Source organism: Hemibagrus wyckioides, linkage group LG19, assembly GCF_019097595.1.
Source record: "Hemibagrus wyckioides isolate EC202008001 linkage group LG19, SWU_Hwy_1.0, whole genome shotgun sequence".
NCBI lineage: Eukaryota > Metazoa > Chordata > Actinopteri > Siluriformes > Bagridae > Hemibagrus > Hemibagrus wyckioides.
In genome coordinates, this window is record NC_080728.1 from 6784519 (window position 1) to 6808269 (window position 23751).

A 23751-nucleotide genomic window follows, 5' to 3' on the forward strand; every position below is an offset into this window, starting at 1 on the left:
TGCAGAATTAATGATTGTGAAGGAGCCTGGAGGCCAAACTGGTGGCAGGAAACCATATGTAGCTGGAGAGTCCAGAGAGAGCAGAGTGTTCGATACAATCGTGACAGGATGCAGGCTGCTGAGACCAGTCTGAATGAGAACGGCCAGCTGCAGCCGTACACATACAGCAGACTAAATTAAAGACATAATAGATGTCAGATCAGGCTTCTAAAAACTGCTGGAGAGACTCTCAAATATGTCGGATTGGATTTTAACAAGTCTAATTAATTTGTAAATGTTATGTTTGCGCACGGAATATTAATTGGCTATAGCAAATATCCTAATCAAACCGAAACAGAGCATAAAAATAAGAAATCATGATATTTTTGTCCTTGTATTGTACATCACAGAAACAAGTGGCACTTTGAGAAGAAAGAAATCATTTTAACTCCATACCAAAAGAGCCTCTTTCATATGCATGACACTCTGATCCAGAAACTGGAAGTTTCAAGCTTGAAAAGAGCCAGTGGTGGGGGTTTGGAGATAATGTGGAGCTGTATCAGTCACGCTTTTGCATGAGTAAATTATAAGAAACTAGGAAAACATGAAAAATGATTTGCATGAGCTGCAGAAATTAGCAAGGAGAGGATAAGAGAGGAGCAGAAATATGAGTTAATCTCTTTACGGTTATGCAGGTGCTGCCATCAACTCAGAAATGCCTTTTAAAATGTTCTGAGGTGCCTTTTTCATCTTCGTATAGGAATTAGTAAATTAGAAAGTAGTATAACCTAACACTGTCCTGGAATTTCACTGGCCCTAAGTCATTATGTTTTTTTATTACGTTCTTTACAAATGAGTACCTATTACAGTTTGCCAATTGGCGGTTGCTGTCACATACAGCTAATTTCAAATACACACACAAATTTGTGTGCGCTGTGGCATTGAGCCAATAAAAGGAAAGCATTAAACAGATTCCTCTTATTTGTAAGCCAAGGAAGTAAAAAAAAAAGCATCTTTAAAGCATTATCTAATACTAAAATCATCTAAAAATAGTTTAGCATAGTTAACGTCTTTATTTCTGAAATTAATGGTATATTGTAGGTGTATATATGTAGACAGTTTAAAACTTGAATAGGTCAAATTTAGCTAAAATCATTTACTCACGAGTCACGTTTCTTGACTGATCCTTATTTCATTAAACATTAAGCATTTTTTTTAAAAGTCTGTACTAGTTAATTATGCCCACACATGTGATTCTGCTAATGAATCCAGGTCAAAGCTATGATTTTGATCTAACAGTGCAGGCTAAAGTTCAAATCCGTCAATGCAATTTGCATATCCTCATAATTACAATCCACTGTGTGTTTTCCCGTAGTTTGTGTTTGGCTCCTTTTTGGCTGTGCTGTCTTGAGGTAACCTGCATACCCAGAGGACGGATAATAGCACTCAGCATATGGCAGACATGCAGCACTCAAGGGGGAAATAAATCCCTTTCCTGGCTTTTCCATTAGCACGCTACAGACAATGTGTTTCTTATCTGGAAATGCATCCTACCTGCAGCTGTTCGTTGTCTAACTCAGGAATGGGTTGAAGTGCAAATGTGTGTGTGTATGTAAGGGTGACAGCGAAAATGTTTTTTTTTAATACAACAATTATCTTTACAAGTTCTATTATTGAAAACCAACTTGAGAATCTTTGAAATACTGACAGGAATTTCAGAGTTTCTTGGTATTTGTGCTTTAATGACAGTGCACACTGTGTGAGCTGGCATGGACTCCGCAAACTGTGCAAGACCTTGTGATCTATTTCAGATCAAATCCATCTGATCACATGCTTCAAGACAGAAGAGATTACACAGAAGAGTAACAATGCGAGCAAGGTAGAAGAATTCATCTTGGTGAAGATCCATCCAGTCCATCACACCATGCATATACACATTCACACCTATGGGAAATTCAGCCTAGTCAGTCCAGCCTACCTGTATGTTTTTGGACAGTGGAAGGGAACCAGAAAACCTAGAGGAAGGCTCATCAGCTGATTTAAGAAGACTGTAGATAGAGATGTCTATCACAACTAGGATTATGGTCATAGCTTGGTCATGTAACAAGTTCACAAATCCTTGAAAGTCTGTCAGCATGGAGTCTCACCGATATTTAATGTGGGCGTCTAGGTGTGAGGCACTTATATGTTTATATACAAATATATGCTTTGTTGGAATCTGCTGGACAATTCCGGTGTTGCTGGGCAATTACGGTGTTGTGATGTAATAACATTCTCTTGTCTCTTCTTTGGCACTAGTCAGATGAAAGGGCATTGGCTTTTGAATGCCATTGGCTTTAACCCTGGGCATGGTATATGTGATATAATAAGAATATACATGCAATAGAATATAAATGCCCCACTTTAATTTTCTGTGGTGAGTGTAGACTTCAAAAGGCTGCTCTGCCCCCATGAGCCGATGAGATCATTCTATTATGGCTTTTCTGATAGCCAGTATCTCTCAATATTACCAGTATAGCCCATTAAATGTCCAGGCATTCCTCTGAGTATGTCATTAGTGAAGGCTTGGGATACCAAGGGGGCATAGAACAAGTCATAGAGCAGGTACGAATATCCTTTTCTAACATTTTAGCAAATATACTAGCAGATTTTAACTGCTCAAACACTGAAGGTCCAAGAGATATTGATGCAGTATTTTGCTGTAATTCGATTTAGATGCCATGTCTTCCTTCTGGGTCTATTTTTATAAGTTACGACCGTCCACATTACAGAAATTATTTTAGTCATTTAAAAACTTTGATTAAATGTTCAGCTTTATTTATAGCTTTGCCTGCATAGACACATGAGGATTTGTATTTTGAACTGTATCAGATGAGAAACACTCACCTGTGCATACTGGATATTAGTATTCATGATGCTGTAAACACAGTGGAGATCTGAGATTGAATCTAAGCTAATCCTTTGTTTAAAACCACTCAGAACACAATGGCTGTAAGTTTATTGAGTTATTGATCTGTTTACCATAGATGTTAAAGATATTTCTTATCTGAACCATTGGTTTGAATGAAGATGTTTATATTATTGATTGCCTATACATTAAAGTGCATTGTACTAATGATTCCTTAAAATATTTTAATGTCAGTAGCCTCTTTATACATATTTATAGTGATTTTACTGTTGATTACAATAACACCATTTTCATTTGCTGTATTATACTTTAATTATTGTTTCACTCCATTCAGCTGTCTGTCTTCCTGTCTATTTCTACTGTATGAACACATTAAAGGAGCAAGATGGCTCATTATCCTGGCTCTTGAAAAAGTGTTGGCATGTTGCTTATCTGTATTAGCGCTGAGGAAGCAAATAAAGAGAACATTAAACCCGAGTATTCAAGGCATAAATGAAGACCAAGGTCCTTCAACTCTTTTATGTTTTTCTTTTCTCTACAAGAGACAATGGATAGGACAATGGTTATGATAAAAGGTACAGGTATAGTGTATGAGCAGACTGGTGATCACATAGTGAGGTCATAGCATTGAGTGAATTGTACACTAATTACTGTCTAATTTGTCTTAAAATGTGTGTGTTTGAAGTCAGGGACATGTTAGGACAATGGGATAATTGGGGGAATTATGTGACTATTGTGTACATTTTCTTACTTGGGTACCTTACTAAGGATGCTGATGACAAGGCACGGAAGTGTGCTGCAGTGTGTGATGATTGTTTCTTCTAATCATTTCCTATCAAATACTTGATTCAGAGTTCAGACAGATGATAAATGGTTCCATGGCCTATGGAGTCCCAAGCTGCTCTATTGTCGATTAATACTGTAAGATGTATGTGATGTCTTAAAGCTGCAAGACAACAAAGAGAAAAAAAAATGTTTTACGAAAATAGATTTCTGGAATGTAGGGGCACTGGGTGATGTGATCAGATATTTCCCTTCATCTGAAGCACAGATATTTCTCCTGTTATTTCTCACCCATTCTGATTTGCGGTTAACCTGGTATTTCTCTTTTGTACGGGTTCATGAACTTGAGTCGACGCTCTCACTGTGAAGCCAGGGGCTTGAGCTGGATTAATCCTTCTGTTAAGACAAATGTCAAGACTTAAGTTCATTAAGGTGTCTGAAGATAAATTCTGTGTCAATATTTTTCAAAGGGCTGGTTCATTTCATTTAATTTATTGCCTGAAACTATAGTGTAAAACTATAAGGTATATCTGCTGTAGTATGTTGCCATTGTTTCGATATTCTCAGCCATTCACCAGCCTCTTTTCCCTTAAAGGAATGATTAAAAATGTTAAGGAAGGGTTCAGCAAAGAGATTGTGATTTCTCCTGGTTAGACCTGATGTCAGGATACCAAACTAAAGCAACTTACAGTATCTTGGTATTGTCTGACATCAGAAGAAAAAAAAGTACTTACTGTATATTATAATCATTGCACTAGAAATTCCAGACATTTTGAAGGGTTTTCATCATACCTATTGAGCTAAGCAATAGTAGGGCAGCTGAGACACCATAATAGGAGAAAGTGCAGGAGTAAATGCTAGTTGTTAGAGTTGAGTTCCCCTAATGTGGCATGGATATCAGCAAATTACTGTTGTTGCTCTCCAACAACACACCCTTGAATGGTGACAGCTTGACAAGCTCACTGTAACCTGCTGCATTCATTTTTGGCACAATCTTCACATAGCCAGTGGATGCAAGAGCAGGACTCAGTTTACTGAACTAAAACACAGGCAATCAAAAAAGATTGGGGGATAACAATTGTTAACTGGCAAAGGGTTGAGTGATGAGCAAGCAAGGAATCTGCTCTGAGCGGGGCGTGTCATCACTTCAGGATTGTGTTGAACACATAGACTGGAGCATATTCCTTCCTTCAAAACCACACACAATAAGCAGAAGCCATAGGTCACTGCAGAAGTGTGTGTGGTCTTGAAGGATGGAATATGCTCCATTCTGTTTCCTGAAGTGATGAGATGGAGCACACAGACTGGAGCATATTCCTTCCTTCAAGATCACACACTCTAATCAGAAACCATAAGTCACTGTAAAAGTGTGTGCACTGCTGAAAACCCAAGACACTGCCTTTAAGGTCAGATGACAAGTCAGCTGTCCACAGAGCAAGGGCCAGTTTGCTCCAGACTATCAGAAAAAGTGCAATGATACCAAAAAGTATCCACAGGCATTTCCTACACAACAAAGACATGTACACTATATTGCCAAAAGTATTCGCTCACCTGCCTTGACTCGCATATGAATTTAAGTGACATCCCATTCCTAATCCATAGGGTTCAATATGACGTCAGTCCACCCTTTGCAGCTACAACAGCTTCAACTTTTCTGGGAAGGCTGTCCACAAGGTTTAGGAGTGTGTTTATGGGAATTTTTGACCATTCTTCCAGAAGCGCATTTGTGAGGTCACACACTGATGTTGGACGAGAAGGCCTGGCTCTCAGTCTCTGCTCTAATTCATCCCAAAGGTGTTCTATCGGGTTGAGGTCAGGACTCTGTGCAGGCCAGTCAATTTCATCCACATCAGACTCTGTCATCCATGTCTTTATGGACCTTGCTTTGTGCACTGGGGCACAGTCATGTTGGAAGAGGAAGGGGCCAGCTCCAAACTGTTCCCACAAAGTTGGGAGCATGGAATTGTCCAAAATGTCTTGGTATGCTGAAGCATTCAGAGTTCCTTTCACTGGAACTAAGGGGCCAAGCCCAGCTCCTGAAAAACAACCCCACACCATAATCCCCCCTCCACCAAACTTTACACTTGGCACAATGCAGTCAGACAAGTACCGTTCTCCTGGCAACCGCCAAACCCAGACTCGTCCATCAGATTGCCAGATGGAGAAGCGCAATTCGTCACTCCAGAGAACGCGTCTCCACTGCTCTAGAGTCCAGTGGCGGCGTGCTTTACACCATTGCATCCGACGCTTTGCATTGCACTTGGTGATGTATGGCTTGGATGCAGCTGCTCGGCCATGGAAACCCATTCCATGAAGCTCTCTGCGCACTGTTCTTGAGCTCATCTGAAGGCCACATGAAGTTTGGAGGTCTGTAGCGATTGACTCTGCAGAAAGTTGGCGACCTCTTCGCACTATGCGCCTCAGCATCCGCTGACCCCGCTCCGTCATTTTCCGTGGCCTACCACTTCGTGGCTGAGTTGCTGTCGTTCCCAAACACTTCCACGTTCTTATAATACAGCTGACAGTTGACTGTGGAATATTTAGGAGCGAGGAAATTTCACGACTGGATTTGTTGCACAGGTGGCATCCTATCACAGTTCCACGCTGGAATTCACTGAGCTCCTGAGAGCGACCCATTCTTTCACAAATGTTTGTAAAAACAGTCTGCATGCCTAGGTGCTTGATTTTATACACCTGTGGCCATGGAAGTGATTGGAACACCTGATTCTGATTATTTGGATGGGTGAGTGAATACTTTTGGCAATATAGTGTATGTTGACAGGCATATTGGGCATTAATGGATGTCATGAGTTGTCACCCATTAAAAGCAGCTGGTCCTTACAATACCCAATCCTTATATCTGCCTGGTCACATGCACAAGGGATGTGCTGTTCAGCTTAACATTATCAACAGACATCACAGATATCTTCAATATCTTCCTGTCTTCCAGGCAGTTGTCCTTGTGTGCTTCAAGGTGACTACAGTTCTCCATGCGCCAAAGAAATCATGTGTCCCACCTCAGTGACTACTGGCTAGTAGCACTCAACATAAATCATCATGAATTTCTACAAGCAGCTAGTCATGAAAAACAGAAAGAACAGCTTTCCAACATATATAACACCTAGTCCACTGCATTCACCTGGAACGAATAAGTGCAATTATGTTAGTATTCAGTTCCCAGACTTCAGTTCATTATTCACCACAGTCATCACACACTGAATTACAGAACAGCTGAGCATCCTGGGTTTCACAACCTCTTCTCATCTGGAACCTGGACCTCACATCACTTCCAGCAGCACCACACTAAACTCCTGTGCTCCCTACAGCTACACTATATGGCCATAAGTATGTGAACACCTGACCAATCACACCCATATGTGATTTTAGCACATGCCATTCCAGATTTAGTCCTTCCGTTATAATAATCTCAATTATTCTAGCAAGGCTTTCCACTAGAGGAATGTGCCTGTAGGGAATTTGTACCCATTCAGCCACAACAACATTAGTAAGATGTCAGATAAGAAGGCTTGGCACACAGTCCACGTTCCAATTAATCCCAAAGGTGTTCAGTGCGATTGAAGTCAGGGCTCTGTGCAGGCCACTTGAGATCTTCCACACCAATCTTGGCAAAGCATGGATCTCACTTTGTACACAGAGACACTGTTATGCTGGTAAGGTTTGGACTAGTTAAGGGAAATATTAATGCTACAGCATACAAAAAACATTCTAGACAATTTTGTGGTTCTGAATTTGTGGCAACAGTTTAGGGAAGGCACAAGTATGGTTGTCATCATCAGGTATTGACATACTTTTGGCCACTGTGTAGCTTGGACACACCTCAAATCAGGGCTTTATTAAGGACTGATAAAGGAAAAACAGTGTTGAAAAGAATCCATACAAATGGCATGTGGACACTCAGTAAACATGGAAATGTAGTTCTCTTTGTTTTAACTTCCAACAGGACAAGAATTCTAAGCATGCAATTTCACAGATCATGCATTTAATAATGCATACTCGGCTCCATTCAGGATGATGCTACAACCTAAGAACCATTCAGAACCTCTTAGGACCTGACAGGTTGGATAGGGATGGTTAATTTTGCTCTATTTCATGTCTCACTAGAGATTTCTATTTGGATTCATGTCCAGGCTCTGCATGTCCTGGCTTTCATTTTGGGACATGAAGTCACTGATGTGTTGGAAGTTTACCCTTTGCCCTAATTTGAAATCCTATGTGCTCTAGAGAGGTTTTTCACAGGGATGACACTATATTTTGGCAAGTTTCCCAGTCCCTGCTATCCCTTCTGTTGAAAAATATAGTCACAGGATCATGCTGCTACCAAGCTTCATTGTAGGAATGGAATTAGCCAGGTGATGAGATGTTTTGGACAAAGAAAAGGAACAGGTCAAAGAAGCCAACCTTGTTTCTAATGCATGCCTTTTATTAAGGGGTAGTAAAAACATCGGATTGGTGATGGCTGGAGTTTTTATTCTTTTTCTGGCAGATTCACCATCTCTGGGGAGATATGACCTTGTAGACCTCACAGATTTACCTCATGTTTCTTGTTCACCACTCTGACTAATGCCATTTTCCTTTCTTTTCTCATTTTGCCTGGGTGGCCAGCTCTATGAAGAGTCTTAGTGGTTTCATTTAAAAGGTATGAATACTTTTGTAAAATAGTCATCTCAGGGTTTAAAAATAACTTGATAAAATAGTACTTATGTAAATATCTGCATATACCCTGTTTTGCAAACTGATTAGAACTTATTCATTAAAGTTTACTGTACAGTGTGTATTTGTATGTGTACACATTTAGTGTGAACAGTGTATTGGAGCACACATTAAGTATGACCATTTGTATATCTTGACACCAAGATGATTCCTTTAGTCTTCTCATACTACTCGCACAGCTTCACCAGTTTGACAGATTGAGCTCCCCAGATAAGCCTGCCCATCTAATGTGATTGATGAAGAGTGCTAGTGCATGGCTAACTGCTACAAACCACAATATTGAAAGTAAATGTAAAACTAAATGGGAGCGGTCATTGCTGAAAGAAATGACCCAGATGGTGGTGAGAGTAATTACACTAATCAGAGTAGGATGCTAGCCAAGGACACTGATTAAGTTCTCCGGAAGGTGCTAGAGGGCAGAGTGAGGACTAGGCAAGATCAAAACCATACAGTGGTGCCAGACTGAGTGTCTAGTGCTAATAGAGAATTACCCACTAATAATTATATTATGAGCATTTAAATGTCAAAGCAAACCCTTTAAAAAGCATGCACTATTTATACAAATATTTGTGCAGAAATATTTTTATGTCAATTCTTATTAATTGGATCACATACAACAGCATTTCATATTATTTTCAAATATACCCTTTAGATTAGGAATTACAGACATCTATCAGCTTGAGCTGCTCATTGAAGACAGCAGGTGTAGTATCTTCTGAGCACTATGGACCAGTGGTTCAATTTTACTTTTGTACCTACAAATTTAATGAATACTGAATGTAAAATTTTCCAAATTCTTAAATGTGAAATTGCGATCCATTTTATTGGGGATTTTGTCACCCACACATACAAGACAGGATGAAACCATGACTATACCCTTTAATAAAAATGGAAGAAACAAACAAGCAAAATCTAGCAATATAAAATGTACTACATATTCTGCACACACAGTATGAAACTTTATGCTGTCCGCACAGGGAGTACCTTGCTCATGGTGTGTGAAATGAGGGAGATAGCATCAACTCCAAGGTGACAGTAGCAGCTAGATTAGCTGCCTTGCAAAACGAGAATGAGAGTTACACTTCCAGAGAGAAAGAACTGTTAAAAAAAACATTTCAAACTGCTTGAAATGCACAAACCCAAAAAGCACACCCTATAAATAAATAACAGATGTTATTTTTCACATCATGTTAGCTTGCTGAAGCCTTCTTGAACATTTGCGCTTGTTGATTACATCCAGAGGGGTTAAATAATTGAGGGTTGCTAAACAGATGATCATGCTAGTTATTACCAATCAGATTCCACTCTAATCACAATACTCTTCTTTTCTTTAGTACTGCACCAGATGTGAGCATATTCACTAAACACATAATGCCCGTAGAGAGTCTGTCTATGAGGAACCTTACAGACGGAGTGTAAGACTAATTAAAAATGTTTTAACTCGTTTAACTCGGGCATAATCTGTGCGGTTGGAGTAAACGGGTCCAATTCTTTACATATTCAATTAACTGTAGTAGCATAAATGAATTATGTATGAATGTGTAAAGTGTCCATCGTTGGTTATAATCCTAATGAACCTTAAAATGGTCATGTCTAAGTGCAATCCAAGGATTTACCGGAGAAACACTAGACATTAGTAGCTGATGTATAACATGTACATCTAGACTAAAGCAGCAATCATACCTTATACAAATAAAACCTGCATGTTCAGAAAAAGGCTGCTATAGGCAATAGGATTAAAGACTGAACATGGAGATACTGCCTATCATTAGAAGTCTAAGTACTGAAAGTTGGGAGTACATGTGGGGCAGAGCCCACAAAGTTTTGTTTTTTAAGTATACAGTAAATTGTATAAAATGCTTTGTATGTTTTTCAAAAACATTGCCACTGTCAGCCAATCAGATTTTAACAGGCATTTCACATTATCATCATTGAGGTATTGTCACAGTACTCTGGATTCTTTATGGTTGCAAGAACTAGCTACTGCGGGTAACATTGACACTCTTTGGCAAAGTTTGCAGCTTGCAACTAGATGAATATTATATTAAACAAGCTACCTGCCTATTGCTAGCTGTTCATGGAAGTACTAGTTTCTTTCCAGAAACATGTCACACCAGGACTTCCCATAAACACCTGACTTAGATGCACCCTAATGACCAAATATTCAATGCAAAAATGTAGTGTAACTGTTGCTTAATGCAGTTATAGCTGTCACATTACTCTGTCGTTCTATGAATCTAGCACTAATGATAAACATTTGTTGCAGTCAGAAATCTGACAGCTGATCTTGAAAACTGCAGCATTATCCTAAGAAAATATCTAAAGGGTTCATATGAGAAGTGTGCAAGAAATTGTTGAGTCATGAAAATGGCAATTACTCCATAGTCATGCAAGACTAACTTGTGCCCTTTATTTTCTTTAAAGCATAATCACAATGCTGACTAGTTCCTGGTGTAAACCTCCTCTGTTGTTTCCTCACACCTGGCTTGTTGGAAACATCATCAGGCTCATCCTCACTGGTTAATCTGGTAGCTGGCAGTCTTGGTCTTGGATTTTTTTTTTTTACATCAGCATCTTGTGTGGCTACATATTCCTGCTCTCGGTTCCTGTTTTCATATGCATTACTGCAAATGTTGTCATCTCAAACATATAATATATTAAGTATATAATGAGTCACAGCAAAGGACTGTGACCCCTCCCTGCCAAGAGAGGTCACAGAATTGTAATTAAATTGTTCACATTCTGCTCACTATCTGACTATATAAGCACATGGTTATTGCAAAGTGTTGCCAATACATGATACCTGATTACCTATTCTGTTTTTAACTCCTCACTGTTCTCTGTTTAACTCTCACTTTAGACTAACACGGATGTTTGCCTGTTTTTTATCTATGTTTCAATAAATGTACATATATGCTCACACTTTACAGAGTCTAGTTCAATCACACATTGTTAATGCATTAGCTATATTTCTAAACATAAATTTCTATTAGAAACAGAGTAAATCTATGTTCTGCACATAGAAACGCATGCTGGGTTAAAAACCTTTGTGTAATACTTACCACAACTCCACTATCTGTGATCGCCTCTCGGTAGGTGAAGTTGCAAACTGCCCAGGCCAGATAGTAAGTGGACATGCGAGGCGTCCTGTAAAAGTGATTGGTGATCCAACCATCCTCATCAAGGCTGGATGCCTCAATGGGCATGTTAGAGAGGGACTGGTAAGAGGCATCATGCCTAAGTCTCACAATAAAGGTGGCTTTGTAGATTGGCTCATCGAAACACGGGAAAGCCTTCCTCGCATGAGTCGGTGAGAACTGGGTCACAGCAAGATACCTGTGAAGTGGTGAAGATTGAAAAAAGGAGAGGTGAGACAAAGATAAGATTTTAGGAGAAGAAATTGAGAGACATGGACAAAGAAAAGAAAAATAGAGGATATCAGAGAGATAAGAAGAGAAGAATCGGGTCAAGTGAGGAAAAAATAAAGAGTTATGTGGCAAAAAAAAGGAGATGAAATGAGAGTGAATAGAAAAAAAAGATTCAACAAGAAACCCTGAATATATTTCAGAAGATTTTTAAGTGAACAATCAATCACAACTTAAAATGTAATTTCACTTTGTCCCAGCCCTTTTAAAAAGTTACAGTGACTTTTAAAAGTTTAAATAATAGTGGAAGATTTCCTGATGGCAGCTTTATTTGATGTACACTTCAGCAATAAAAAATACTCCTCAGATGTAAAAAGCATCAATGAAAACGTTTTATGGAGACATTTTAATATAGTCATATAATGTACAAATTATAGACTGTTATAGATTAAACATGTTTATGTTCACAAAAATATGCATAGAAATATAAATATAGGATTTCAGCAAGCACCACATTAGCCATCAGCCATGACCTGGATAAGGATGAGAGCAGCTGCAGATTCTTCTGTTTTCACCCTGATTTTCTCTCTAATTTAGTCACGGCCAATTCCCACCCATTAGGCAGCTCTCCCCATCACACAACAGGCACGTGAAGCAAGCCAACCGCATCTTTTCAAACTGCTGCTCATGCAACATTAAGGGGTTGGTGTAACACTCAGACGTGCTATCTGCCCCCTTTTGCATGCCTGAGTTCACACATTTCCATGATTGGCTAGTGCCACTGTGATTGATAAGGGAGGGATGGATGGCATACTCTTTCTCTCCTGTCAATCACAGCAACATCAGCCAATCATGGGTGCATGCCACCTCTCCCTGACCACATGGCCAATTTTGCTCTCTTGGGCTCCTGGCCACAGATGTTTGTGGATTTGAACTGGCAGTTGCTGGAATCTGCATAGCTACTGAAGAAAGTCAAATAGAAAGTTAAAGTCAAGAGAAAGTGTGGGCTGTTGAGAAGCAAAGAACTAAGACCTCCAAAATTTCACTTTTTATAATTAGTCCTGCCTGGCATTAGCTTTGCCTGCATTAGCTGTCAGGATTCAGGATGATTCCTGAGCAATTACCTCTCTTTTGTTGCCATGTTGGGAATAAAAAAGAGGCCTAATAAACTCCTGTCCACTTCATAACTAAATTTTAAATCTCTACCGTATATAATCTGGTTATAATTCTTTTGTGCCTTGGAAGGCAGATTCTAAAATATTATTTCAATGTTATTTCAGTCTTTTAGCTATTTCCACAGTTGGGGAAATGAGAAGTGTATTTAAAAAAAATCCTTCAGTGAGTGGCTGGTGAGTGGCTAGGGGTAATTCTCCACACAGTCGTAGCAGCTCAGCAATTGACAGCTTGATGGAGATTCCCATTAGGGCTCTCCAAAGTAAAAGTTAAGCGCTAGTCTAAGAGTAAGTGGAGGAAATGTGGCTTTCCCACCCAAGAGATTTGGATCATCATCTTGCTGGAAGATTGTCACTGCATCTCCAGCAAAGAGCAAATCAAGGAACACTAAGCAGATGTGAAAGATGGAGGTGGTAGAGTGTGACTGATGCTAAACTGAGGGAAGCAACTGCATGGATTCCTCTGATCCTCTGAGTGCAATTTCATGCAAAACATTTTATTATTCTTACTAGTGCAGATAGAATGAAAATATCTGGGGAACATGATGTTGTTAACACTACAAAACTCTAATGGCACAAAAAAATAAGATTCAGTACAGTCTAATGTAAGCCAGTTCTTACAATTTCTTACATTGATGCGTGTGCAGATACAGTACAGAGCACCTGTGTCTCTGCCCACTGTCTAAATTCAACAGACAAACTTCATAACTAATCTGCAGCCTGTGATATATTAAAAAAGAATACAGAGAAAATGTGGTTTATTGTGGATTAGCTACTGAGATGTATCTCTAAACCTAGATATCTGCACATGAGCTCATATCTTTAGGTGCCTTTTGGCAACATAAGCTGTCATATCCTCTTTTTTTTTTACTGAGGAATAGTTTCCGTTTGGCCGGTCTAGCATAAATGCCTCATTGGTGGAGTGCTGCAGACATTGCTGTCCTTCTGGCAGGTTCTCCCACATAACTAATATGTTTTTCACTTTGGCTTAGACCTCAAATGAGATGAATATTTGTGAACCATAAAAGTCTGATTAGGTAAACCTCAGAGAAATGAGCTGTTAAACCACAGGGCATACCATAAAGTGCTTCCTTTTGGTCATATACTGCATTACATAGGACATAGAGACCATTATGCTCCGCCCTATGTAGTCCACATATGTAGAGTAAGCCATTTCTTTGTGCTTGATGATTATAGTTACTGTAGAAACGGCTGTAAATAAGGCCGCTGTCATTAAGTCCTTGTTCTGCCTGTTATGCATAAATATTTTGCTGTTATTTTGATATTATTGAAGTTTTGTCCACCACATTTAATTAGATCTCAACATGGGATTATGGGTCTCTTGTGGTTTGAACAGATAAGAACTTTGTAAACAGCAGAATTGCTATTGCTGTGGGGGCAGATACAGTAGTAAAATAGTAAATGTTATAAACCTGTAAACTCTTTGGATCAATGTTGACAGCTACAAATTAGCTATTAAAGTTATTTGGCAAGTCAACAGTACTTCTAACACTAGTTCTCCATATTTACTGGACAAAGTATGATTTGGCTCTCTAGAAAAACTCATAATTGGCCAAACAGACTGAGATGATTACGTGCTAGTTAACTAGTGCGAACGGTTCCTGTAGATTTGGATGCAAGACTTCACTGGCATTGATGTGAGAGTCACAGTGTTTTTGGCTAGAATGCCAAAAGAATTCTGGGATTTGAGAGTTGCTGCTAGGAGCAGGCCTGTGTCAAACCATTTGCCAGCATCCTCTAGTGAAACAGAAAGTGCCTGGGGCTTCCCACAGCCTAGACCCCCTGTGTTAAACTGGGTTTTTTCAAGCCCAAAGTTTGTAGCCGGTTTTTGTTCTACACTGCATCCTAGACAAAGTGCTGTATGTGTATCGATATAAAGGGGACTGCCTGTAGCACGAACGGTCACTAGGGTCAGCTGCTGCATGGGTGAAAGGTCTACAGACTCCATACTGATGTATTAGAGCAATACGGAGGGCTGAAGTATAAGCAACGGGTTCAAGAACAGGCCGGGCACGTAGATGAAGATAAATTCAGGACAAGTTCGATGCGTTCAGGATTAGAGTGGTTTTTCAGAGAGTGTTTTTTATATATGCTATACAAAAAAATCACAGCATACCTTTGTATAATGGACGTTTTCCACTGTATATCCACCACCATTTTAGAAATATGATCAGGACAAAAAGGTGTAAAATTTCAGCACATTTAATTTAATTGATTGATTTAATTGAATTCATTTAATTGAATTTTAACACAATTAAATCAGGACAGTCTTCTGGTATGCTCAGTGTCCACAGACTCAGAGTCTACCCTTGTTTGTTTTTGTTTTTTTTCACTCATCCAATTTTTAATCTTCATGTCAACGAACTAAGTGAAGGTCAGATAAGAATTTGGGGTTATGTTTAGTCTATAGATCATGTACAACCTGTCATCCCCACAACACTTTGTTCACAAAAAGAGAAGAACAATATTTGAGTGAGGTTTTTTTAGCTGTGATAAACTTGGACCTGAAAGAGACTCTGAAAGAAAACCAAATCTTGCCAGATGAAAAACTGTCTATTACAGGCAGTGAGAAATAGGAAAAAAAATATTTTACATATATTTTAATCACTACGCAAAATAAAAGACTGGAAATCAGTTCATGGTCTGTTTCTAACAGACTCTACATCACAGGGTTTAGCTAGATGAAACTGCCATTGTAGGTTGGAACCTGCATTATCTGATATGAAATCTAATACTGTAGAATACTGGTTTCATCTTGTCTTCAAATGGCGTATACGAATCTACACATTTTTGAACTTTTATACCTCTGGTGGCTTCTAAATACTAATTACCACTAGAGATGCTGTGCAGGATATTTGCCACATAAAGGAATTCTCAGCCATATTCAACAACTTTAGGTTTATTTGATAGCTTCAGGTTCAATTGCATCCAAAATAATTCAATAAGATACGATTCTCTAGTCATTCAAATGAGGTTATACACTCCAATAAAAGCCATAAGCCAGCCATAAGCACACTCTTATTTTTCTATTGGCTATGCTAAATTGTGTGTGTGTGTGTGTGTGTGTGCATGCAGATGGTGTCCTACAAAGGACTGGCATCCCAGTCAGGGTGTATTCCCGTCCTCAAACCCAGTGTTACTGAGATTTTCCTAGATTTCTTGCTCTGACTAGAATAAGGAGGTCATTGAAGATGAATGGAAATTTCTTAAATAACTCCGTAAATAGTAGCTCCCTTCCTTTGTGGTGAGGAATCTCATATTCTATATCAAGTTAACAAGCATTTATATTTGAATGACTCACACCTATTCAACTCGAAATATTCTCCATTTACGTTGATAGAATGTAAAGGAGCCAAATGAGCATCTCTGCGAGAGACAAAAGCATGAGCTTGAGTAAAGGAGAAGCGTCTATAATATACACATGCTATTGAGGCTGCTCTCTCATTTCATTTGGGAGAAAAAGACAGCTATAATGCTATTGTTTGAGTGATAACTCATATAAGCCTTTTCTGCTGGGGCTTTTTTCAGAGTTCCTACACAAAACTTTGTAACAGTTATCAGGTCAGATCATATAATATAGTGACATGATATCATACCTAATATCATGTAAGGAGCGATAATATCATCTATATATCTCACATGCCCAACACCAGTAAAGTATGACTTATGTCACATTGCTCTAAAGCAATGCCCTTCAGCTGTTGCCAAAGACGTACAAGAGCAGGCATTTTATGTTAACTGCAAATTCATTTAGAAGCACATGTCTGTTATTAAAGGCTAGGTTGAGTAAATGACCCTACATAGTGCAAACGTATTCAATTAACCATGACACGCATGATTTTGAACTTTTAGGAAGAAATGCCCCAAACTGCATATTCATTAGGGCAAAAGAGCTCATTGTTGTAAAGATATAGTCCTGCATAAACCTTGTAAGTGAATTAATTAATTAATATTGAATTAATTCATTAATTAATATCTCATTAGAGACATAAATATTGTGTAAATCTGGCGAAATTAGAAAATATAGCAAAAGAACAGGACATGCTGACATGTCAGAGTTAGAAATAATGATTTTGATGGAAATAATGAATGGTTTCTTCAAACGTTGCCACATTTTGCAGTAATTACAGCCTGGGCATTCTAGCTGTCAATTTTTCAAGATAATCTGAAGAGATTTCACCCCATGCTTCCTGGAGCATCTCCCACAAGATGGATTGGCTGATGGAGTCTTCCTCCATAGCGGAAATCAAGCTGAAATATGCAAGTGATCCAAAATTGTTGAGTGGTAGTGTATGTATATATAGTGTACATATAAAATGTCCTCACTCCTTAGAGTAAAATTATGAAAAAAAATTCATAGGCAGAAGGCAGAAACTATAAACCAGTAAAAAAAACTTTGCCATTTAGATTAGGTTCTAAAGTAGCCTTAATGAAGTTTCTCTTGGCAGTTGTGTGAGTCCCTTTGCTGCTTTACAATATTTTCTAGTATTGTAGTATTTCTAGTGTTTCTTTGCATAAAATTGTAACCTTGAAAATATATAGAAGAATCAAAGCACAGATGGAGGTTACAAAATCTTTGATATCTGTACTTACAACATTTAATAACATCTCTAGAATCATTTAATAATATTTCAGATTAATATTTAACTGTACCGTCAATCATTTTTCAATGCAGTGTTAATTCAACTCTAGAGAAAGTCTTGTGTATATAGACTTTCCCTTCTTACTACACACACTTAGAATGTTTATGCAAGTCCAGCTGGACACAAGGATTTTGCTATAAAGCATCAAAATATAAAGGTCTAATTACCTTTTCTCTCCATGCAGCATGTACGAGCTGCGAAAGAAGCCCAACAGTTCGTTTTCGATTTGAGCTTCAAATGTGATGTTGATCTTGTATGTTCTGAGTGGCTTCATTTCTCGGTGCAAAGTGATGACATAGACCTGGTTGGGAGCGTAGTGGAAGTGACGGTGGATCCTCATTGCACCTGATTTTTTACTGTCTGAGTAGACAGCCACCTTATCCACATCCAGCCTGTCCGCATGCAGCACGATGAACTTGGTAGCGTTCACACATTCAAACTCGATGCTCACCTTGCCAGAGAAGGTATAATTGTCCATGTACACAGAGAGCTGGAGGTCATAGTGGCGTGGGCGTAGCGTAGCCGGTAGGCGTGAATGCCGCCACGGCTGCGTGTCTTCCCCTTTATGCTCAGAATTTCCGTCTCGTGACTGATTAGACCCAGTAGCAGGTAGAACTACTCTCTCACTGCCACCGCTGCATTTCTCAAAGCGAACACCCAGCATCACGGCAATGGCTGTCACAATGATGAGTGTGAGGATGGAGATAGCGAAAGCAAGCACAAGTCTCTTGTGCACAGTGATGTGCTGTTCAGTGGTCCGGGGTCGTACCACCACACCGTCCGCCCACTGGTCGGACAGCGCCCGGCCATTCCTCATGCTCAGGTCCTCAATCCCCATTGGCACTTTAAGTCACTGTAAAGAAATGGGAAACAGTATGTATGCAAAATTGTTTCATAGTTTTAGTATTTAGTCTAGTCAACATCTAAAAAAGCATACCAACAACATGGAATTAATATGTATTTACATGTGATGTAAATAATGCTCATTTCTGGATAAGTTAGTACCATGTCCTGTCTAAACAAACAGCTATCACTTGATATTTAATTAATTAACTACACATAAACTTCAAGGTAAGGACAGGAAATAAAATCCACATATTAAAACTAATTGTAGATTATATTTAGATATATTGGAACAGATTATGAATGCCCACAGCATATAAAGCATTTATGAATCTATTATATGCTTTATATGCTTAACATATTCTATGTATTATAGACTATTTATATGTAAAGGAAAACATTTTATGTTGTATTCCAGGAGAGAAAGGCTCATGCTTATGTCAGGACTGACTAAAAACTTATTTTAATTGCATGTTGTTGACCTGGTAGCTTAGTGGTTAAGGTGTTGGACTATTGGTTGTAAGATTGTGAGTTCAAAGCCAAAGTCCACTGAGCTGCCACTGCTGGGCCCCTGAACAAGGCCATTAACCCTCAATTGCTTAGTATGAAATGCTTGTATAAAATGAAATCAATTGTAAGCCACTCTAGAACACGGCATCTGCCAAATGCCAGAAATGTTTATCATGTTTTGGCTTTTAAGACAATGTGCTTGTTCATTTGGGACAGCAACATTGTCAATTTGAGATACATATTTTCACAGTCTTAATTTCATCTGCAATGACACATTTAAAAAAAAAGAAAGATTTTTTTATTGTACTGTATACTTCTTCATGGCATGAATAGAATTTCAGTAACAGGATTCATTCATCATCGGTATCATTATCAATATATTTTATGAACAATGTCAGCTGAGTAAAATTTGCTACATATTAAGATGTTGTCCTCAGTTGCATTTTACTGCAGTAATAAGAATAACAGGGTTTGGGGGGAACATAATATATTTTTTCAATTAATTATATAAGTAGATTAAAAAAAAATCACAAAAAAATAATGTTAAAAAATTAAAAAGTTTTGCATTTCACTTTTTTTTCTGGCATTTCCTTATAAATTATTTATATTTATTTCTTAATTTACATTAAACTCTAAGATTATATGAGTACAATGCATTACACACAAATATAGCATACACATCCTAAGCAGATTACTTGGGGTATTTGTTTGGGGTAACTTGTACGTTATTGGGTTATTTTAACAACCCAAACTTTGGGATAGATAGTCTATTATTTGGACGTCATTTTAAAGTTTAATGGTCCAGACAGAGCATGCTGCTATCCATCCAGCAGCTACGCTTAAATAAAGTTAGCATTACATGAGGGAAATAAGTATTCAGATACGTTTTGATATTTATAATCCTTCCACTTCAAATTTACTCACATAATGTCTTGACTTATAATTTGAAAAAGTAAGGCATAAACTTACACTGAAAATGTAAAGCTGATTAGGGAAAAATGTATTCATAATTACTTTTATTTGCAAAGCTGTAATGGGTGATTACAGTTTTGAACATTTTCAGTATGTTAAGCTGTACAGTAATTAGCTTTATGCATTATTGTCATTTAATTTTGCCCCATTTCTCTTGGAAACTGTCGGAAACCCATAAAGGTGGGCCAGCAATTTCATAATCCTCTGTAAATAACTAACCCACACACACTTCTGTTTTAAACACAGTATTGAATTGTTGAGGCATGTTAGAGGTTGTGGAGCTGCGTATCATGATGCTCCCACCCCCATGCTTCACTGTATGTATCATGTTCTTGTAAGATACATGTAACCTTTCTTTCTATTTTTGTTACATCTGACCAGAAAATATTGTTTTATAATGGTCCAGATTTGTCTAGATCCATCTTTAGGCTTCTGTTTAAGCAGAGAAGATTTGTGTGGGTTTCCTGTGTAACTGTTGCCTCTGCTGCTTTCAGGTTGTCCCGCAATTCTTTTGACATGACTGTTGGCTTTTCTGTTGGATTTGTGCTCTTTTCAAGAGCACATTTTGACTTCTTTTATTGTGCACCTGTCTAGGGACAATTAGTTCTAGATACTTTCTACCTGCATATTATCTCAACAGTTTTACTAATAGTAATGTTTAAGGGCTTTGCTATAGCTTCTTCCAATCAAGTGCTGTTTAATAATATTCTCCCTAAGAGCCATTGAAAACTTCTTCACCCTTACCATGTCTGCTACTTGTTGCATGAATTTAACAACCAGTTTTTAAACATATTTATTTTTGCTTCATTATGTGTGTACATTTTAAGTGGATATATGCAATGGGGATATTATAATATATACACTTCATTATTTAATTATGAAAAGAAAAGTGTCTAAATACTTCATTTCCCTTACTACCCTCTTCTCCCACGTTGTTGGCTGTTTTCAGGTCTTTAATATTTGCCTTGTAAGCTGACTCAGTAACTTAAATAATAAATAACCACTCTTAACAACCATGGTGAGCAGAAAGGCATCTCAGAATGCATCACCATGCCAAAAGCTCGAAATTAAACACTTGAAAATTGGAAAATCTTTACTTGGTCTTTTTTTTGCCAATCTTTAACTTTTGCCTTTTGCTGGACCTGTACCCACCATAGCTTGTATCTGCATATTATGCATTTGGCTGCTGCCACATGATTGGCTGAATGGGGGGCAACCTTGGATGCGGTTCCAACCCATCGCGCACACACACATTCTCTCTCTCTCTCTCTCTCTCTCTCTCTCTCTCACACACACACACACATACTCACACAAACACACTCTCTCTTTCTCTTTCAAACACACACACACATGCACACACACTCTCTCTCTCTTTCTCTCTCTCTCTCTCTCTCTCTCAAACACACACACACAATCTGGACCATTTCGAGATGCCATTCCAGCCTACAACGAATTTCTTTACACAAAAGTTAAAAACATTGAGTGTACCCCGTGTAGTCCTTCATACCCTGCTATGAAGCCGATTAAGAATAAAGTGTTTGAAAGAGCAGGACTGAAATTTCCGCGAAATATTCCACCTGAAAGCCGACTGAAGAGCTTCACTGAGCCTTGGCATAAATTCTACAACTCATTGGAACGAGAAGGATAAACGATTCTTCCTACACAGCTTCCTCAATCGGTGTTTTGCTGATAGCAATGGAGAGCTCTGACTAACACGTCGGTCCATTATCTTCCACTGACATGAGATCGTGTGACTGTAAAGGCCATAGCATGTGATTTATATTAGGCTATTTTATGTATTCATAAAATTAGTCAGTGAGCCCTCGTGCCCTGTGGATGAGGATATCCTATCATCCTGGAACATTTCAGGATAGAAATATTGCATTATAAGATAAAGATGGTCAGTTAGAATAACTTCGGAATCATTACAGTTCCCTATAATGGGACAAGTTGACCCAAACAATGCCAGCGAAAAGCCCCTCACAGCATACCATAGCCTCCTTATTTTTCGTTGAATTTGTCACCCGTTTGTATGTCTATTTTTAGCGGGCGTGCGCATTTCCCTTCCAGTCTGTCTGATGTGAATTGTACCGTGCACAGGACAAAAATGAGCGACAGTGTGGGAAGGGAGGACGGATCGCGCTTCTACAATAACCGCCTTAAAGCATGAGGCTGCGCGACTGACCCAAACTACCTAACATGCGATTATCCTTCAAATCACCGACCAAACAGTTTTGCTTTACGAAGTTTTATTTTATTTTATTTTATTTTTATTTTGCACCTGCACGCATACTCATTCACAAATTATCCGGTGTTATTACCAGGCTGCTAAAGTCATCGCCGTGTACATATGTTGCAGTCTGATTGAGATTCTTACCAGCGCCTTAACTTAACGCAGCATCGCTTCCAGTTCGCGCTGCTCCTGTGTCCTCGGCCCCGCAGCTCGCTCTTTAACGCTCACATCCGCCTGCAGCACGTGGGGGGGAGACTCTGTGCATTCTGTTCCGTGATCAGCGCGCGCCCCCGCTCACCACTGGATCCCGCATCAGCGCGCGCGGATTAGCGTCGGTTTTTGCGATGCTGCATCCCGCGAGCCCGCTGCACATGTACCCTGCTGCCTTTAGATGATCAGCTTCATCTGCGAGAGAGAGAGAGAGAGAGAGAGAGCTCTTCCGTCTGTCTCAATCCCTCTGACTTTCTCTAGTTCGACACTGTCGCGCGCAAACATTAAATGCACTCGCTTCCCTCTGTCTCTCTCTCTCTCTCTCTCTCTCTCTCTCACCCCTTCTGTCTCTGTCTCTATCACTTTGACTCTTTTTCTTTACTCCTCCCTTCCCCAATGTCTCTTTCGCTCTCTCTTTATTTTCTCTACTGATCTCATAGCCGCAAACACACTTGTTTACACATTCAGTGTGTGTGTGTGTGTGTGTGTGTGAAACAGCGCGGTTGAATTCTCGAATCTAATTGGTCAGAAGGTGTGGATTAATTTTATATAACAGCACGGCTCGGACAGTAGTTCCGGCTGTAAAATAAACGATAGGTTCATATTCATGCGCTCGTTCTAATACGTTATTGTTTCTATAGTAACAGCTCATACACAGGGAGTGGTATGGCCGACGATCCACATAGGAAATATAAGACGAATAATGAGGGTTTTGTGTAACAAAATTGTGTAACATTTATTGTTGTCAGCATTTTGTTACAGCCACTGTGCTTTTGAAATTTTCCGTCACGAGGACGTCTTCAGGACAGGACAGGAGAGTTTTCATAAAATGACATAAATTTAAATTAAAGTTACTATTTTATCCCTATTTATTTCATCCCTGATGAGCAAGCCTGTGGTGATATGAGGAAGAAACCTTGAGAGGAACCAGGCTCAGAAGGGAATCCATCCTCATTTGGGTGACACTGAACAGTAAACAATGTAAATGTAACTGATTAATGTCCTTTCTACAACAGCAACCAAGGGCACATGAGGAACTATTAGGTCAGGGTAGTTTCTGAGTTCACACTGGAAACTCAGAACACTGGGAGCTCGGGAGTGGGATGTATAGACGATCTGCGAGAGAAATCTGTATGAACATCAACTCAGCTCCATAACATTAACTGTATATTCTGTATATATATATATATTATACATATGTTGTTGTTGTTCTTTTGGCTGCTCCCTGTTTGGGGTCGCCACAGCAGATCAACTCAAGTCAAGTCAAAGAAGTTTTATTGTCACTTCAATCATATATAGCTTATGCAGTACACAGTGAAGTGAAACAATGTTCCTCCTGGACCAGAGATGCTACACAGAACAAAAACAAAATACATTGCAG

The 23751-nt window shown here is 38.9% G+C and overlaps 1 protein-coding gene across 1 annotated transcript in view; it reads right to left on the reverse strand.

Moving 5' to 3' along the window:
* LOC131370316 (thyrotropin-releasing hormone-degrading ectoenzyme-like) overlaps window positions 1–22843 on the reverse strand; it is a 154780-nt gene extending 131937 nt beyond the window's left edge. Inside the window, exons 1-3 of the mRNA XM_058417577.1 lie at window positions 22305–22843; window positions 17770–18455; window positions 11464–11737 (exon numbers count right to left, since the gene is read on the reverse strand). Coding sequence (XP_058273560.1) covers window positions 11464–11737; window positions 17770–18440 — 945 coding nt within the window. The 5' untranslated portion in view covers window positions 18441–18455; window positions 22305–22843. The remainder of the gene's footprint in view (window positions 1–11463; window positions 11738–17769; window positions 18456–22304) is intronic.
* Between the last annotated feature and the right edge of the window lie 908 nt (window positions 22844–23751).